An 18,331-nucleotide genomic window follows, 5' to 3' on the forward strand; every position below is an offset into this window, starting at 1 on the left:
GCGGCTCGTGAGCCACATGCGGCTCTTTGGCCCCCTTAGTGTGGCTCTTCCTAAGCCTTAGGAGTACCCTAATTAAGTTAATAACAATGTACCTACCTATATAGTTTAAGTTTAAAAAATTTGGCTCTCAAAAGAAATTTCAATCGTTGTACTGTTGATATTTGGCTCTGTTGACTAATGAGTTTGCCGACCACTGTCCTAAACCCTTCCTTGTTTCACTGTCCCCAGCTTTAATAAAGGTACTCTCAAAAAAATAAAAAAAATGAAAGAGTAAGGTCAAGATCATCTATCACAGCAGTTATCATAAGAAGTTTAAACATTTCTAAAAGATGAAAAAGGCTCACATTGGATTTTAAAAATCTAATTACAGTTGTTGAATCTGAGTTCTTTATACCATTCTCTCTCTACCTATGTTTGAAATATTCTATAATAAGATGTTGTTAATGCTGTTTGTATCCAGACCTATAGAAAGAGTAAAACATTATATGTAAAAACATTTTATAAAGTTTACTTAATTTGTCACTGCTGTATTTTTTAATAGGGGCAATAACCATGGCTTTGTTGGAAAACCTAGTGGCAGGAAATGTGTACATTGTCAAGATATCTGCATCCAATGAGGTGGGGGAAGGACCCTTTTCGAATTCTGTGGAGCTGGCAGTGCTTCCAAAGGAAACTTCTGAGTCAAATCAGAGGCCCAAGCGTTTAGATTCTGCTGATGCCAAAGGTCTGTATACGTCACAATCGCTGATTTTTCTTAAGAGAAGAACGTGCAGATCTGTTTCTCAGCTCCCTGCACTTTATCTCCCGCCGGCAATGGCCATGTCCAGAAGCCTGCACGCAGTTCCTCGGCTTGTTGCCAGGGAGGGTCTGAGGCTGTGGAGCAGTGCGGCTCTTCTCTGCACTCCTAGAAGCAAAAGACAGACTTACTCAGAATTAGCTGCAGTTTTCAGACCACTATGTCCCAGTTAGTTCTCTTCCCAGCTGTTCAACCTCCAGGACAGATGAGCCACACCACCCTGACCTCAGGGGAGTAGCTTCCTGGGAGGTTTCGTGGAAATAAACAGCAGTGGTGGTGTGGTGTTCAAGCTCAGAAGAGCAGGGCTTCCATTACGAATTTTCACCACGAAACACAGCCTTTCCAGAGAGAAAGTTATTTCTCGCAAGAAAAATGATTGGGAAAAATATCTTGAGAAATATTCCCTCCCCTCCTCCCTGGTGAAGTGGGCCTGTGTAAGAGAGAGAGAGAGAGAGAGAGAGAGAGAGAGAGAGAGAGAGAGAGAAAGAGAAAGAAACACACCCAGGGAAGGAGAGAGAGAGAGGAAAAAGGAGAGGGCGCAGTCAGATAAGCCCAGGAAGCAGGTAGTCACAGTAGCTACCCTATTTCAGGGGAAAGAGAGAGTAAGGCTCATAGTCACACCTCAGATGCCTCGCTACTCAAAGGGTCACAGCACCAGCAGCATGAGTATCACCCAGGAGCTTATAAAACACGTACGCAGAATCGCAGCCCCCACTCCAGAAGTAGTGAGTCAGAATCTGCGTTTTAACATATCCCCTCAGGAAGCATATGCACCTTAGAGTTTGAGAAGCAACTGCAGAGCAAATACGTAAATGGAAAGCTAAGCTAATACAGCTATGCTTTTAAGATAACATGACATGAGCGCTATCCTTTGGTCCATCAAGGAACAACGGTGCATTATAAATGATAAACTGATGTTCATGTTTGACATAACAATACAATATCTAGAACTCATATTTAGAATCCTCACTATGGGAAGATAAACCAATCTTTCTGAGATCACTGATAAAAGTATAATATGTGTCTTTTCTGCTTAGACACAGAAGTGTCAAAGGTTTTCCTATGAGAGGAAGGAAAATTACAGAAAAGCAAATACCTGTCTGAGAATTACGATAACTGGAATCATGGATTTTTTAAATTGATTCTAAGCAAATGTGTTTCCCCTTCTAGTTTATTCAGGTTATTACCATCTGGACCAGAAATCCATGACTGGCATTGCTGTAGGTGTTGGCATAGCCTTGACCTGCATCCTCATCTGTGTTCTCATCTTGATATACCGAAGTAAAGCCAGGTGTGTTTCCATTGCTAGAGATGTTGAGGTGGTTAAAATAACATTTAAATTACAGTAACCACAAGAAGCAAATTGAAACCAAATGCCTTTTAGAGTAATTGGGATTTTCCACTTTAAAATAAATATATTATTACTTGAGTTCTCTTAGAGCTATAGAGGTATGCACACTTTGGAAGATTACTTTCTTGCCATTCGAAAAATGCACTATGTCAATAAAATATTCCTAATGAATACCTAGTTTTTCTATATCCTTGGTGGTTGTTTTTTTTTTTTAAGTAAAATTTTATTTTATTTTATTTGGTTAATACTCACCTGAGAATATTTTTTATTGATTTTTAGAGAGAGTGGAAGGGAGGGAGGGGGGTGAGAGAGAAAGAAACATCAATGTGCGAGAGACATGCCCTGATCCAGGCTGGGATTGGGCTTGCAACCCAGGTACATGCTCTTTACCATGAATCAAACCCTGACCCTTTGGTCCGAAGGCCAACACTCTGACCACAGAGCCAAACCGGCGAGGGCTATATCCTTAATATTTTGAGAAACACAAAGTATATTCTTTAGTCTTAAAAAAATGTTGAGTTCAGTTCAGGGTAGCTTCCCTGTTCTGTTCATTAAACTCTGGGACATCAAAACACAGGCTTGCCCTGGCCTGTTTGGCTCAGTGGAGAGAGCGTCAGCCTGCGGACTCAAGGATCCCAGGTTCGATTCCGGTCAAGGGCATGTACCTTGGTTGCAGGCACATCCCCAGTGGGGAGTGTACAGGAGGCGGCTGATCGGTGTTTCTCTCTCATCAGTGTTTCTCTCTATCCCTCTCCCTTCCTCTCTGTAAAACATCAATAAAACCCTGGCCTGTTTGGCTCAGTGGAGAGAGCTTCGGCCTGCGGACTCAAGGATCCCAGGTTCGATTCCGGTCAAGGGCATGTACCTTGGTTGCAGGCACATCCCCAGTGGGGAGTGTACAGGAGGCGGCTGATCGGTGTTTCTCTCTCATCAGTGTTTCTCTCTATCCCTCTCCCTTCCTCTCTGTAAAACATCAATAAAATATATTTAAAAAAAACACACAACACAGGCTAAGGGAGATGACTGGATAGAAAGTATTACTCTATTCCAAGCATGTCAAACTCAAAGGCTAACACAGGACAAATAAATAAGGTTTAAGTTTATGTGGGCCGCAAAACAACAAGAGCTTCAGTTTTCATAGAAATGGGTTTATTTCGATAGAGACATGCTGAATACAAAGGGCTAAAATAAATGAGTAATCGTTAAAATAATAGAACATTTTAATAAAAATTAGTATTTTTTCTTGAACATTAACTAACCAGACACTGAATAATTGCACAAATTAATAAGCATAACACAAATAAACCTATTTTTCTTATTCTCCAAAAGTGAAATATTTCCTGTTGCGCACACCAAACAAGTCAGTCCAAGACTAATGATGTGGCCTTCAGCTGCTAAAATATTCGCTGCTAGTATTAGTGGAGAGAAGGGGAGCGCCTGCGCATAAGGCGCATAAGGGAAATGAATGCAACACGATTATAGTAATCAGTCAGCGGACCTTGTAGTTATTAATAATTATGTATAACAGGATATTTTAAAAATTAAGTTATGAAATTTTTATTAAAACGTTTCTTACATACCGTTATATTGGCTGGGCTGCAAAAATATTCATTGTGGGTCGCATGTGGCCCACGGGCTGCGAGTTTGACATGCTTGCCCTATTCATTTACCTCCCAGCCTACAAAAATGCTTGCTCAGACTTAAATATATCAGCAGATTAAAGATGTCCAAAAGAGAAGTGGTTCTGAAGAGACTGAAAACTAATGAGCTTGGATTCACAGACAAGACTAAACTCATTCAGCTTTTTTAAGTTTGGGGACTGTTGGGCTATTTGCGATACAGTGACAATGAGTCATTTTTGTGCATGGCTGCTTTCCAGAAGACATAAAAATAAAAAAGTGACACAAACTGATAAATCTGCTGATAAGAGGATTCCTTACTCCCTGGAATATTTTCACATTTAAGCAGCCTGAGAAGCCTGAGTCACTGAGAGCTCCTCCTGCACCAGCACAGAACAGATGGTTGGGTCTCTCTGGACATGGATGGAAACAAATGTAATAACTACGGATTGATTTTCTGTGAACTCTGTCAGGCAATCTCATCTGTAATTTGACTTCAGCTAAATTCTCAGCATTCAGTAAACTTGTCTGTTTCTAACCTTTTATATACTTTGGCTTTTGCTTTAATTTACTTTCTTAAGGTACTTTTGTAAATTAAAAAAAAAAAAAAGCAAAGCCAAATACATACCATTTTTAGGTAATGTGCCTCACTACTCCCTCCATCTGCCTAGGTTGTTCAGAGTTGACTCTATATGTGTTTGGTACTTGACTAGGAAAACATATTAATGAAGAGTTAGCGCTAATGTATTTTTGTATATTGATTTGACTTAGTCTTACTGTCTGGGTTTCTCACTTTAAGAATATTTTTATAAAAACCTTTATGCATCGTCTTTTAGTGATGCCTAAATCTTGCAGAAGTGCTACTGTAAATTTGCCATCATTAATTGGCAAGTGAAATGTTAGTGTGACGGTCTGTAGACCTGAAAGAGAACATGTAAATTAAAAACTAATTTATGCATAAATTGTAAATAACCAACAATAACAAAACATAGTAGTTTGTAACTATTAAGGCTTTTATTAGGGGTTTGTTAAAAGTATACGTAACCAGATATTGGGACAGAAAGAAGTAAAGAAGCTTTCTTAAGTCATAAACATTTTCAGCAGTGAGTTGGAGTTAAAATCTCATACTCAGTTCTTAAAGATATTTGAGAAGCAAACATTAAAGAACTTGATTGTGTGCAAAGTTGTGATTATAGGCCAAATTTGGTACATTTGCCTGTATCTCCTATGAAATTCGAGTTCCTTTCCTTGCAATATTTCAGGAAGTCATCTGCTTCCAAGATGGCACAGAATGGAACTCAACCGTTATCTCGAACCAGTGCCTCACTAGCCGGTGGAAATGAAGTAGGAAAGAACCTGGCAGGGGCTGTAGAAAATGAAGACTCGTTAATACCAATGAAGATGCCCACCAGCTTCATTGATGCAAAGGTACTGCAAGCTAGGGAACCGATGTGCCGCGTGCATAATCCTTCCCTCCATTCATCTTCTCTTTATGTGTAAAATTTACTTAGCAAAAAATTGCATGTCAAGTGTATTACATCCATACTCCACTTAATGAAATGTGAAGCAGTTTTACCCAGATCCTTCCTTACACCAAAAATTTGGAGAGAAGAACATAGGGATATATAAAAGAATTAAAGATGAAAGAGATGTAGAAAAAAAGAGAAGGTAGCATAAATTCAATTAGATGGGATTATATGGAGCTAAGATGTCTTCAATAAGGACACCATGATCATTAATCTATATTTACGATAAATTGAATTGCCCTGTATTTACTGGGTGGACAATTTTTTACTAATTCATTGTGTACTTATGTTGGTAGAATGTCATTGGGGGATGTTACTTTATGTCCTTTCCACTATCTGTAATAATAGTACAGCGATAAGCATTATGAATAGCAACTGAAATTATTTTTAGTCGCATTGCAACATTAAGTAGTGTATAGTGTACAGTATTATAATAGCTCTCATAACCAATGTGCTACAAACCAGGTGTCAGTAAATTACAGCCAAGCCCAGGCCAGTTCATGGCCTGTTGTTTTGTTTGTTTGTTGTAATCCTCACCCTAGGACACTTTCCCATTGATTTTTAGAGAGTGGAAGGGTGGGGGAGAAACAGAGAGAGAAAGAGAGAAACATTGATGCGGAGGCAACCAATCAATGTGTCTCTCTCACGTTGATGTTTCTCTCCTCTCTCTCTTCTCTCCCCCTCCCCCTCTTTTAAGGATAAACCTAATATTTTTTTGATCACTAACAACTACTCTGAATTTGTTGTATGCTGCTATGTAAAAGAAGAAATAGTAATATCTGTGATCATTTTAACATTTAAAAATTGGGGGCACTACTTGTGATAAACTGAAATATATAATACTTACATTTTCCCCTTTATTTATCCAGGGAGGAACTGACCTGATAATTAATAGCTATGGTCCTATAATTAAAAACAACTCCAAGAAAAAATGGCGTTTTTTCCAAGATTCTAAGAAGATAAAAGTTGAGCAGGTAACCCACCTAAATGAGAAAAATCTTTGGCAACCCATGGTGTATGAAAATGGTAGCTAAAAAGAGAGGAAAATGTAAATGAATGCTTTCGTTTTCATGTTCTTTCTGTGTGTGCTTTTATTAATTTGGGGCATGACTCCATGGAAAAGTCGTGGGAGTGATCACTGAAATGACAGTTGGAATAGTAATTAGAACTGTGGTTTCCAGTGGGGAGTGGAGGGCAATGGAGAAAGGGATGGGGCAGGAGTTTGCATCCAAATCACTGAGGACGCCTTTGACACTTCACTTACCCCAGTAATTCTGATGTGCCCCCCTGTCCTCCGTGGGGAACTGCCAACCTAGACAGTCCCTTCATGATGATGACCTTTCACCCAGGTGTTCCAACAGTTTGCTATCTCAGAATACATAGAATACGTAACAACGGACTTACTATTTTCCAGGAGCATTCCATCATCACTGATGGTGTTTTATGTATTTTTGCCTAGCCTCAAAGAAGATTTACTCAATCGGTCTGCTTTTACCAGCCAGGCACGACTGTGTTAATTAGTGATGAAGACTCCCCCAGCTCCCCAGGTCAGACAACCAGCTTCCCAAGACCATTTGGTGTTGCAGCCGATACTGAGCATTCAGCCAATAGTGAAGGCAGCCACGAGACCGGGGATTCTGGAAGGTTCTCTCACGAGTCCAATGATGAGATACACCTGTCTTCGGTTATAAGTACCACACCCCTGACCTCTGATTCCCTCACTGGCAGTGATTCAGGTGGGAATCTCTCCACGAGGAAGTGTCCAGACCCTGCAGTGGCGTCAGATGCTGAGCAAACTACCTCTTCAGTTCTGCAGCCACCATCTGCCGTGCTAAGCTTTGATAAAAATGATTTCCCAATCTAGGCAGCCAAGTTCAGGTATTCTCACCTTTAATTCTGTTCGAAGGACAATGAACAGGGAGCCAAAGCCTTTTATGAAAATCTTGATGTCTTATTGGGTATTTCAGCTTTTTTTTTTTAATGTGTTTTCTTTTGTTTTTAAACTCGCGTATTTTGAATGTTTCATTGTCAGCAATGTGAAAAGACAGTCAAGATATTTGACTGGATTATAAAAATATATCACTGGAGCAAAGGGAAGACTTTTGAAAGCCCCTTTGCTAGCTATCTACCTCAGTTTGCCAGATGGCAGACTTAGAAGACAACCTTGTTACCTCATTTGTTGTGCTAGTTTATCTCAGCTACATAACCAATGATACTTCCTAGTAGCATTTTGTTTTCATTGCTGTATGTGTATGTAATGTGTGTGATCGAAGGAGTCATATAGGTAGATGAGTAAGAATGTTTATCTGAAGCTCTGATTTTAAGAAAACTGGCATCTGCATGATCTTTATAATTTAACACCTCTCACTGTCAAGACTGTGAAACCACTGAGAAGAGAAAAAGTGGGACTGTTGATTTTAGTGAGTGACCAAGACAAAAAGTGCTTCTCTTGAGAATAGAACTATTTGGTAGCATATAGAGAAGACTATTGCTTCAAGGGCCTTTATGTTTCGGACATTAGTCTGAGTGCTTTATCTGCTGTATCCCAACCCTCAGCCTGCCTAGAGCGGTGCCTTCTCTACCTCCCCCTTTGCCTGACAGTTGGCCTAAGGCTGAACTGTCTAGTTTGCAAAGCATCCTCAACATGTCCAGACTTAATAGCAAAACTCCATGCAGAAAACAGATTTTTAAAGAGAATGGGTAGGGTTTTATTTTGCTTTTTAAAATCCCAGCTTGGCTTAAAGGGGTAAAGAAATTTCCTAAAATGTTAAAAATGAAGATAAATGCAACAGTAGACGGTAAAATGAACGTGAGGTTATCATGATAACAGTGCCTTCCATTATGTATTATGAAAGTCTTCGCCTTATATCTTTTTAATATTCATGAGGATGTTCAGGACAAGAGTACAGAAAGTTGCCTTAAGACTGTTTTGGATTTCATCAGGAACTATTTTGATGTACAGTATCTTATCAGAGCATTTTGGTTTGTTATCCTGCAGGTTTTATTTAGGGATAAGTATTCAGAGCTCTACCGCCTTACTTGTCTTTGCATGAATTCTTAAGAGAATTTGGTACTCTTTATGTAATCTTCCTTCAGTGTCAATGCTGTGAATGAGGAATGCTAACTTCGGGAGTGAGTTAATCCTCTTGCTGGTTTGAAATCAGCATAACTGTTTACTCAGCCACATAGAATAGGCCTTCTCTCAGTCATGAGATAGTTACCTACTAGGTGCCATCAGTGGGAGAGGATACAGTGGTGTGTAGAGAGGGGCCCATATCCCTTTAAAAGTATTTTTTCAAATCATCTGGAACTGACTTTTGAGCGTCACTTTAGAAGGAATCTTAATGCGTTTCCCCTTGTAACCTTTGGTTTGTAAAGGGGGAATTATGTTAAATAATGTTCTAAAAATCAAAATAATATTACTGGGTAATAGCCCACCTCTAGCCTCTCCCATCCCAATGTCTGATGATACACATTTTTAAATTGTTTTTCTCTCTAGTTTTGTGCCAAACTGGATGTGTTCAGAAGCAGACCAACATTAAGTGCCAGCAGCCACTTCTGAACTAAATTCAAAGTCCCCATTTAGCTTTCTAAGTATGGGCTTTATGACAAAACAACAACAACAAAAGCAGAGCTTTAGGTGAACAATCTGAGGCAAGGAAAGAAGCTGCTCCTGCCTGTGTAGCTCCTGTTTTATACTACCTCCTTTTAAAGTTATTCTAGTGTTATTTTTTTTTTCCTGTACTCAGGGAACATTTTGTTGCTTTTGAGCTGCCTCATGGAAGCATGGGCAAATTGACAGGGTATGGTGCTTTTTGGTTCGTAAGTAGAAGTATGTGGGGCCTACTTTTCTCAGTATCTAATATTAAAGAGTACAATGAGTTCGTGTTATTTTTTAAACCTTTCATTAAAAGACAAACAAAACCTAAAGCTGAAACATCATCCATCATGGTTATGGAAGATGTGTCTAGGGCTGTATGAATTTGAATCATTTTAAAAGCCTAGAAAGATGCTGAAGTCGAGGAAAGTACTTTGTTTTGTTTTTTATTAATAGGCCCATAGATATTGTAGATCTTTAGGCTAATACTATTTGCTAATTATTTACCAGTACATTTCTTAGTTTTTCACCTTTTCGTTTTGGTCCTATACAAATTTTTTTCACAATAATCCTGTTACCAAAGAATTTTCAGTATAGAGTGAAATTTTAACTATAATTTCCCCCACAGATTGAATTAACTAGAAACATCTATAGTTAATGAAGCTTACACAAGTAGTTACTAACCCAAAATAATAGGGTTTACATTGATTGTTGTAGTTAAATAGACTAGTAAATTTAACTACCTTATTGTTACCAGAGCATTTAAAATAAGTTCTTTACCAGTTGAAAGTTCCAAAGAATTTCAAGTGTAGTTTTTTTTTCCTTCAGCAAGTAAAACTTCAACTATACAGTATTAAAGTATTTTTAAATTGTTGAAACTACTTGTTGGAGAGAAAAAAAATCTTTTCACCAAAGAGAAATATTTTGGTTCATTGAATAAGATAGTGTACTGCAAAGACTTGTTTTTACTTGGCCAAAGCTAGCTTCTTTGAAGCCTTAAGTATGAAATTGTAACTAATATGTGAAGGTTCTCACTTATCTCTCATAGTGGTGTTACCTCATGATATTTCACTCCAAAGGGGCTTATATGCAAATGGTAACTATTTTCATTTCCAACTACTTATTTGCCGTAAGTACTGATTGATGCATGTCATTTTTATGCCAAATATTACAAGATACTGCTCATCAGTATTTTCATACCAAAGACCATTAAAATATATAGATTAGCCTGTAAGTAAGTAAAGATGAGCAGATTTGAAATAAATTTATTTAGAGGCTGATAGGGAATCTAGCTTTAGTAGCAAAATATATCAAAGGGCTAAGTTTACATAATTAAAAGCAATACAGTTATATTGGTATTTATCAGTGTTTTTATTCAAGTACTTTTTATCAGCAAAATTTTTTTTTTAAAAAAACCAAAGATATTTAAAGGTATTCCCACAGACAGGCAAATTTAGTTGTACTTTAAAACTGTTGTTTCTTGTTTGATGTCAAACAAACCTCTCTCTCCAGAACCCGGTCTGTATACAAATGGCATACACATAGGAACTTTCCATTAAATCTGCTGATTCAGCCACAGGATGTTTTTGCCAAATGGTGTGATGTTTTCCTAAGCACCTTGAGTGTGAGATGTCAACAGAACAGCAGCAGGCTTTCCCACTGCAGACATTATGGTGGCAGCCCCTGAACTAGCATGTGCAGTCTTCCTCCTGCGTAAAGCATTCCCTAGTGAATTCAGAAGACTTAGGGCAGTCCCGTAATGGTAGAGACGTCCTCCTCTCTGGAGAGCACTGGGATATAATAGGCAAACAAATCACATCACTGTTTTAGTGGAATACCCTTTGATTGATGTGCTCTTTAAAGTTGTCCATAAACTGAAATATTTTAATTACATCCAGGGAGCCCTGTTTTTCAGATTTTAGTGGAACCTTGGGTGAAACAACAATCTTTTTTTATGAAATCTGAAGTTTTATATTTTGATTTGCCTAAATGTAAGGATACAGCTTTACCCACTAAGTGGCTTTAAAAAGTCAGCTTTAGCACACCAGGGAAATTAGATCCTCAGTGAAATGTCTTCTGTTTGCCTTTGCTTCCAACAAGAGCAGTGCCAACATTGGGAACAATGACAGTGATTTGCATTCGTTTGTCTTGGCTTTGTTGAGGACTTCTGCCAGAAACTTGCTCATGTTGATTGCTCAGGATCATTGTTCAAGTCCATATGAAGACACCTTTGGAAACAATTCACACCAAAAGTAGAATTAAAAGCTTTTTTTAAAAAAAAAAAAAAGCGAGAATATCCAGATGTGGCTCCGCTTCAGCAGTGTCTGCAGAGATTTACGTTTATATTTAATTGAATGTAAATTTTGAATACTGAATGTAAAAACAATGGCCCAACTGTTTTGAAAGAGTCATGATCTTTCTGTCTCAACATGTATTTTGTAGACTGTTTCTGACAGTTTGCCACGGGTCTCTGGTCAAATGGCTTTGGCTTAATTAATGGAATAATTTTTGTGGGCTGTAGAGTAGAGGGTTCTGGAGATCACCCTCCACAACCAGTTGTCTGTGAATTTCACTGATGTTTAGAAGAACATATATATGGAATTCTGTGTTTAATTGATTTATGCTCAGGATATAAGATCACAGGCTAATGCAATGTGTGTGCTTACAGGCTTTCCTCTTCTCGGGCCTTTGCAAGTGTTTAAGATTAACATGACAGTCTTACATTTTTACCTAACAGATACTGTAAGTTTACCTGACAGATAATGTATTTTTTTCCTTATTGCTGCTATAACAAATTACCACAAACTTAGTGGCCTTAAAACAACACACATTTATTTTCTCACTGGGACAAAATCGAGGTCCGTTTCCTTGCCTTTTCTAGCTTTTAGAAGCTGTGGACCCCTCCCTCCATCCTCAGAGCCAGCAAGGTAGCATCTCTCTGAACCTGCTTGCATTATCATCTCTCTTTTCTGACCCCAACCATTTTCAGGACTCCTGTGATTAGATTGAGCCCACCTGGGTAATCGAGGGTGATCTCCTCATCTCAAAATCCTTAATTTCATCATCATTATCATCTCTCTTTTCTGACCCCAACAAGGAAAGGCTCTTCAATTTTCAGGACTCATGTGATTAGACTGAGCCCACCTGGGTAATCCAGGGTGATCTCCTCATCTCAAAATCCTTAATTTCATCACATCTGCAGGTAACATGTTCAGAGTCCAGGGATTTGAGCACGGACTTCTGGAGGTAGCCATTATTTTCCCTTCCACAGATACATTATTCCTATGGAATTCTGATTCCCATAGAAGGTCTATAGTACCACAGAAATTAGAAGTCTGAAGTCATGTGCCTCTTGGACATCTTCAGAATTTTAAAACTATGAAAACCTTGTCTTGTAACCCATCAAATGTATATGTTAAACTTTCTCTCTAAATCACTTTTTAAACTTCTTGAATATTTGCTTCATAAAGTAGCACCTCAGTTCTGTGAGTTTAACAGAAAGTTTCCTAAATATTTGGCTCTTAGAGTTGAACTTTCCCCTTTTCTCTTCCTAGGGACTTTCATAGGGACTCTGAGTAGATAAACAGGACCATGCTCAATCAAGTTCATTCTTCATTTTCTTTTAAAAGCATATTAGCAACAGGAAACCTTTCTTCCTTTTAAATTGAGTTTATTTCTTCAGGTTCACCAGCTCCTGACTATTTGGTTTTCAGTTTGGTAACTCCTCAATTTTCCATCCATTTCAGCAAGTGCCTCCACTTACCTTCTCAACATGAATAATGTGCCGCATCCAGCGCGGGCAGGTTCGGTGAGCCTGAGGCGGGGTGGTGAAGGATTAAAGAAATCAGGCAAGAGAATACAGCTGGGGCTCGGTGGGACGCTGCTTCTCTGATGGAGAGACAGAGCCACAGCCTGCAAGATGAGTCTTTATTTAATAGTCAGAGCACACAAAGCAAAACAAGGGTAGTGGTCAACATGTTTACAATGTTCTTGTGAGTTTCACCTCGTTTTAGCAGCACTTGCTGCACCTCCCGCAGCCCATTAGCTACCTAGGAAGGAGCAAGGAAGGACTATAACAGTGATGGCGAACCTATGACACGCGTGTCAGAGGTGACACGCGAACTCATTTTTTTGGTTGATTTTTCTTTGTTAAATGGCATTTAAATATATAAAATAAATATCAAAAATATAAATCTTTGTTTTACTATGGTTGCAAATATCAAAAAATTTCTATATGTGACACGGCACCAGAGTTAAGTTAGGGTTTTTCAAAATGCTGACACGCCGAGCTCAAAAGGTTCGCCATCACTGGACTATAAGGTCAAGCTTAATTGTGCTAAGAAGGCTCTGCCCTCCAAGCTGGGACATGTTTGTGGCCCTGCCACAGGTCAGTCCGAGGCTTAACCCTATAACCGCTCCCTACAGAATAACTCCTAGGAAATTTTATCGTTCCTGTCATCTTCTTTGATTCCAATTGTCCCTTTTCCTAAAAAATTTCGATTCCATAACTCTAATTTATCTTAATTCCTGGGTCATGTCAAGTCCAGTCTTTTTGTTTCGAAGGCTAGTTTTTAATTCTACCTTAATTGTCATCATTTCTTCAACAAAAGAGATGGAGCTATCTCCATCATGGGTAACAACCATTATAATATTCTGAGAAAGGATAAGAATGCTGGTCATTTTTCAGCTGCTTCTAACTCTAGTCTCCAGAAATGGATCATACCATTTACTGAGCATATGCAGCTTGCCAAGCATGTGCTTCATCCCTCTAAACTGCTACGTTCTGCAGAGCAAATATCCCATTATAGAGATCAGGAAACTGAGGCTTTAAAATGGCTAACTTGCCAAAAATCACAGCTAGTAAGTGGCTTAGTCGAGATAGAAACCCAAGTTGTTCCAACTCCCAGATTTATAGGATTCCTACTCTGATGCATTTTCTCAACTAAGAAACCATATTTCATTACCCAGGCTCATAGCGCCTTCCACTGTATCAACACCACCTGTCCACAGAGTAATAGCCAACCAACTGAGAGAAGTCTGTCTTAGTTACATCCATTTATTCACAGGAAGAATTTAGGAGGCTGAGCTGTAACTCACCCTTGTCATCTCCTCACCTCCTACTTTCCTCCTTCAATTTCTGCCCTGGCTGGTGTGGCTCAGTTGGTTGGAGTGTCATTCACCCAAGGAAAGTTTGCTGACTTGATTCCATGCTCAGGTTTCGGGCTCCCTCTCCCTTCCTCTCTCCGCAGGGAAGAGTTTGCTGACTTGATTCCAGGTCAGAGCACATGCTCAGGTTTCGGGCTCCCTCTCCCTTCCTCTCTCTCTGAAAACCAACTTTAAAAAAATATTTAAGAAAAACAAACAAACACAAAGAATGTTCAATTTCTCTTAGCCAAAATTGTGTCTGCGAACTGATGCTGTGCCTAGAGTTGCATGAACAATAAGGTTGACATGGTTTCTGGAGTCCTTATCTATTCAAGCATTTCCTTATTAGACTACGTGTTCAGAATCCTTTGCAATTTTTCTCTAGTCCCCTGTATCCAAGTAGGAATCTATTAATTGGGAAAAGTATATAACCAGTCATCCTTCCTTGCTAGATCTGAAGCAATAGTTTTTATATGAGTGCAACATAATTAATTATTCATACTGATTTAGGAGGGAGCAAAGTGGAGGGAGAATCCTACGGTAGAACAAGCATAAGGTGAGTCACCGGAGCACCTAAATTCTAATCCTTGACAATTTTGAGACTTGTTTGGTAGGGAAGTTCTTAACCTATTTCTGTCCCTCTTCTGTTCATGAAATGAGGATAATTTGTTGTGCAGAATGAAGAATAGTACTTTGAAAACTTAGAAAGAAAATTCGAGTGTAAGTAATTATAATCTGAAAGTCATCTCTCTGAGGCTGTGAAACATAACTGATTTTTTTCCTTTACACTTCAGCCTGTCCGATTACATTTTGCCTGTGCTAAAATTTAAAATGTTTGCATTTCCTGCCGAACCGGTTTGGCTCAGTGGATAGAGCGTCGGCCTGCGGACTGAAGGGTCCCAGGTTCGATTCCGGTCAAGGGCATGTACCTGGGTTGCGGGCACATCCCCACTGGGGGGCGTGCAGGAGGCAGCTGATAGATCTCTTTCATCGATGTTTCTAACTCTCTATCCCTCTCCCTTCTTCTCTGTAAAAAATCAATAAAATATATTTAAAAAAAATAAAAATAAAATGTTCGCATTTCCCATATATGTACCAAAAAAAACTAACAGAAGAAAGTGGCTGGTAAAAGACATAGAATGGGATTTAAACACTTATCTGTAATGTAAGAAAATTTACAAGAGGAAACGGGAATTTACAGTACTTTTGAGATTTCTGAACATGAAATCATTTTACACCAAGTTAAATCTTTCATTTTTAAAATATCTTGGCTTTTAAAGATTTAAGGACCCAGATATCCCCAGAGTGGTAGATTAGTGAGGAGAAAGTGCATTTTTAGGATTCTTTTCTAACAGATCTACTTTTTTATGATTATGGACCATTTTAACATTTCTTTAAACTACTTGGAATAAGTTTTATGTAAGGCAACACCTATTGGCACCTATTCTCGTTTTCTCAAGGCTACCTTTAAGGGTTAATGAGAGGAATTTTATAATTATCTTTTTTCAAAGAAAGGAAATATTTTTCGTTTTTCTTGCATCATCCAGTATCACCCCCACCCCACCCAATATCATTCTTAAAGCATGAGATTCTGAACACATTTACAGATTTATTCATTTATATCTTGTAATGATATTAGACACAGTCCTAACTTATAGACTTTATCTTTAAAAATTAGTTACAGAAGTTTATTTTCTATGGAACTGCCTTTAGAAACAACAACAAAAATATTTTTAAAATTTACCTAAAATAATCTCCTTCCTGTTACTACATTTTGTTTATCTATTTTGTTTGCAAATGAGTGATGATAATTAGCAGCTTGAGCCTGATACAGGTATTTGCAAAGCCTGAAAACACACACATTGCCTTAGCCTGTCAGTAGAAGACGTATATTAAGTTTGTCTGTTTTGTTGTTGTTGGACAAAATTTCATGTCTGTGTATGCGTGATTCTATTTTTTTTTCAAAGATGTGAATTAAATGAAAGTGTGGGAGTCAGTTATATTATTTCATATTATGGGTGATCTGGATCCTTTCACTCTTTATACAATATTCTTGTAAGGGCAGCATTTGCAGACTTGCTAATGGACTCTAGAGCTGAACTATTTTAATTTTATACTTGACTCAGGGGATCAGCTTTGTGAACTCCATTGCAGGAAGAAAGCTCATGTTTGCCTTGATTTTGAATGTACCTTTTTAATGTCTTCTTAAAACATATTTTGTTTAATAATGTGGGTTTGTTTTCTTTTTCTAGCATCATAGTAAATATTGCCTAGTATTTTCCCCTTCCCTAGGGTAGTTTGTATACTATCCTACAGGTCATGCCAAAAATGAATAAAAATTTAAATGCCAAAATGTTTATGAAACTGCTGTCTAAATACTGATTGATTGCACAGTTTAAATAAAAATTTCCTTAGTTAAAAAAGAAAAATCCATGTTTTTCTTTTACTCTTTAGTTTTCTTTTGGGGAATGGAGAATGAAAAATTTAAATGTACAGAATAGTGGCTTTTATATCCTAGGATGAGATGATTTATAATTTTATAGGGCCCACTCCAAGCAGCATGAATGGAGCCTATTTAAGGTAAGAATTGTTTTCATCTGGCATTTACTGAATAGCAGCAAGAAAATAACAATTTTCCTATTCGAGTAGATGGTTGCTTACTTCAGGACCTAAACAGTAGGCAGTATAAAAGCTATGGACTCATCCATAGACATAGTCCTAATTCAGGTAAGAATTTTTGTTTTTAGTATTATTTTTAAATGGTTAAGAGAATATTTAAAAAATTAAAATAACAGATAAAATATGACCCAAACAAGCTTTTTTAAATAATTGAATTCTTAATTTAAAAAAAATTCACTCTAGCCAGGTTGCTCAATGGTTAGAGTGTCGGCCCATAGAACAAAGGATCTCAGGTTTGATTCCTGGTCAAGGGCACGTACCCCAGTTGCAGGCACAATCCTTGGCCCCAACTGGTTGAGGCACATGTGGGAGGAAACCAATTAATGTGTCTTTCACATTGATGTTTCTCTCTCCCTGTCTCTCCTCCTCCCTTCCACCCTCTAAAAATCAATGGAAAAGAAAATATCCTCGGGTGAGGATTAACAAACAAATAACAAAACAAAAAAAACTCTGAATTTTGGGCATGAAAAGGAAACAGAAATTTTGAACAGTAACTACTTGAAATGACAAGGTGTGGACTATGGAGCATATAAAAGAAAGAATTGAAACATAAAAAAATAAACTATATATTTTTTAAAGAACAAGTATATTAAAAAAATGAATAAAATTTCCAGAAATAAAAATATAGAGCCATTGAATTTTTGAAAATCTGTTAAATCACATATAAATACACTAAAAAAAGTTCTAAAACTAAAAAAAGATAGGTATAAGGAAATTATTCAGAGATCAACAGATAGAAATATATAAATAAAGTAAATAGAGATTATTCAAAATACATCCGACAGCCATTCTAAAATGAAAGACTAAAGAGAATGAAGGATAAGCAATATTCAAAGAGAAAATGACTAAATTTATGAAATCCTCAGATTCAGGAAGCAGGAACCTCAATATAGAAAAACACAAATACACTAAGACATTTTTAGTAAAACTGCAGAACATCAAAGACAAAGAGAACAACTAAAAGACAGGAAAAGAGATTATATAGATTGCACTTGGAAGATTTTTCAGTGACAACAAAGGAAGCAAGAAGATGATGGGATAACATTTTCAAAACATCACAAAGGAAAATTACAATATGGAGTTCTATACCTAGATAAACTATCATTTAAATGTTAGGGTTGAATAAACATAACTGTAGATAAAGATTGAAATAATTTACCACTCACACCCTAGCTAAATGAACAATAAAGGGTGTACTTTAAGAAGAAGTAAATATGGCTCACAAGGATGATAGAAGCAAGAAGCAATGATGAGCAAAAAATAAAGTAAAAAAGACAATGAGATACCATTCTATATCCATGAGGATGACTATAATAAAAAAGACAATAACAAATGTTGGCAAGGTTGTAGAGAAATTAGAACCCTTATATATTACTGCTGGAAATGTAAAATGGTGCAGCCACTGGAAAATTGTTTAACAGTTCCTCAAAAAGTTAAACAGCATTACCACTTGACCCAGCATCTCACTTCTAGGTATATCCAAGAGAAATGAAAACACAGACATATCCATAGCAGCGTACAATAGCATCTAAAATAAAATATCTAAGCATAAATTTAACCAAAGAGGTGAAAGACATATACTGAAGACTACAAAACATTGCTAAAAGAAATTGTACA

General features: G+C 37.6%; 1 protein-coding gene across 1 annotated transcript in view; it reads left to right on the plus strand.

Annotated features, from left to right (window-relative positions):
* PRTG (protogenin) overlaps positions 1-7,215 on the plus strand; it is a 128,163-nt gene extending 120,948 nt beyond the window's left edge. Inside the window, exons 15-19 of the mRNA XM_014528239.1 lie at positions 542-724; positions 1,967-2,087; positions 5,029-5,194; positions 6,162-6,266; positions 6,752-7,215. Coding sequence (XP_014383725.1) covers positions 542-724; positions 1,967-2,087; positions 5,029-5,194; positions 6,162-6,266; positions 6,752-7,156 — 980 coding nt within the window. The 3' untranslated portion in view covers positions 7,157-7,215. The remainder of the gene's footprint in view (positions 1-541; positions 725-1,966; positions 2,088-5,028; positions 5,195-6,161; positions 6,267-6,751) is intronic.
* The last annotated feature ends 11,116 nt before the right edge of the window (positions 7,216-18,331 follow it).

Source organism: Myotis brandtii, unplaced genomic scaffold (genome assembly GCF_000412655.1).
Source record: "Myotis brandtii unplaced genomic scaffold, ASM41265v1 scaffold626, whole genome shotgun sequence".
NCBI classification, from domain to species: Eukaryota; Metazoa; Chordata; class Mammalia; order Chiroptera; family Vespertilionidae; genus Myotis; species Myotis brandtii.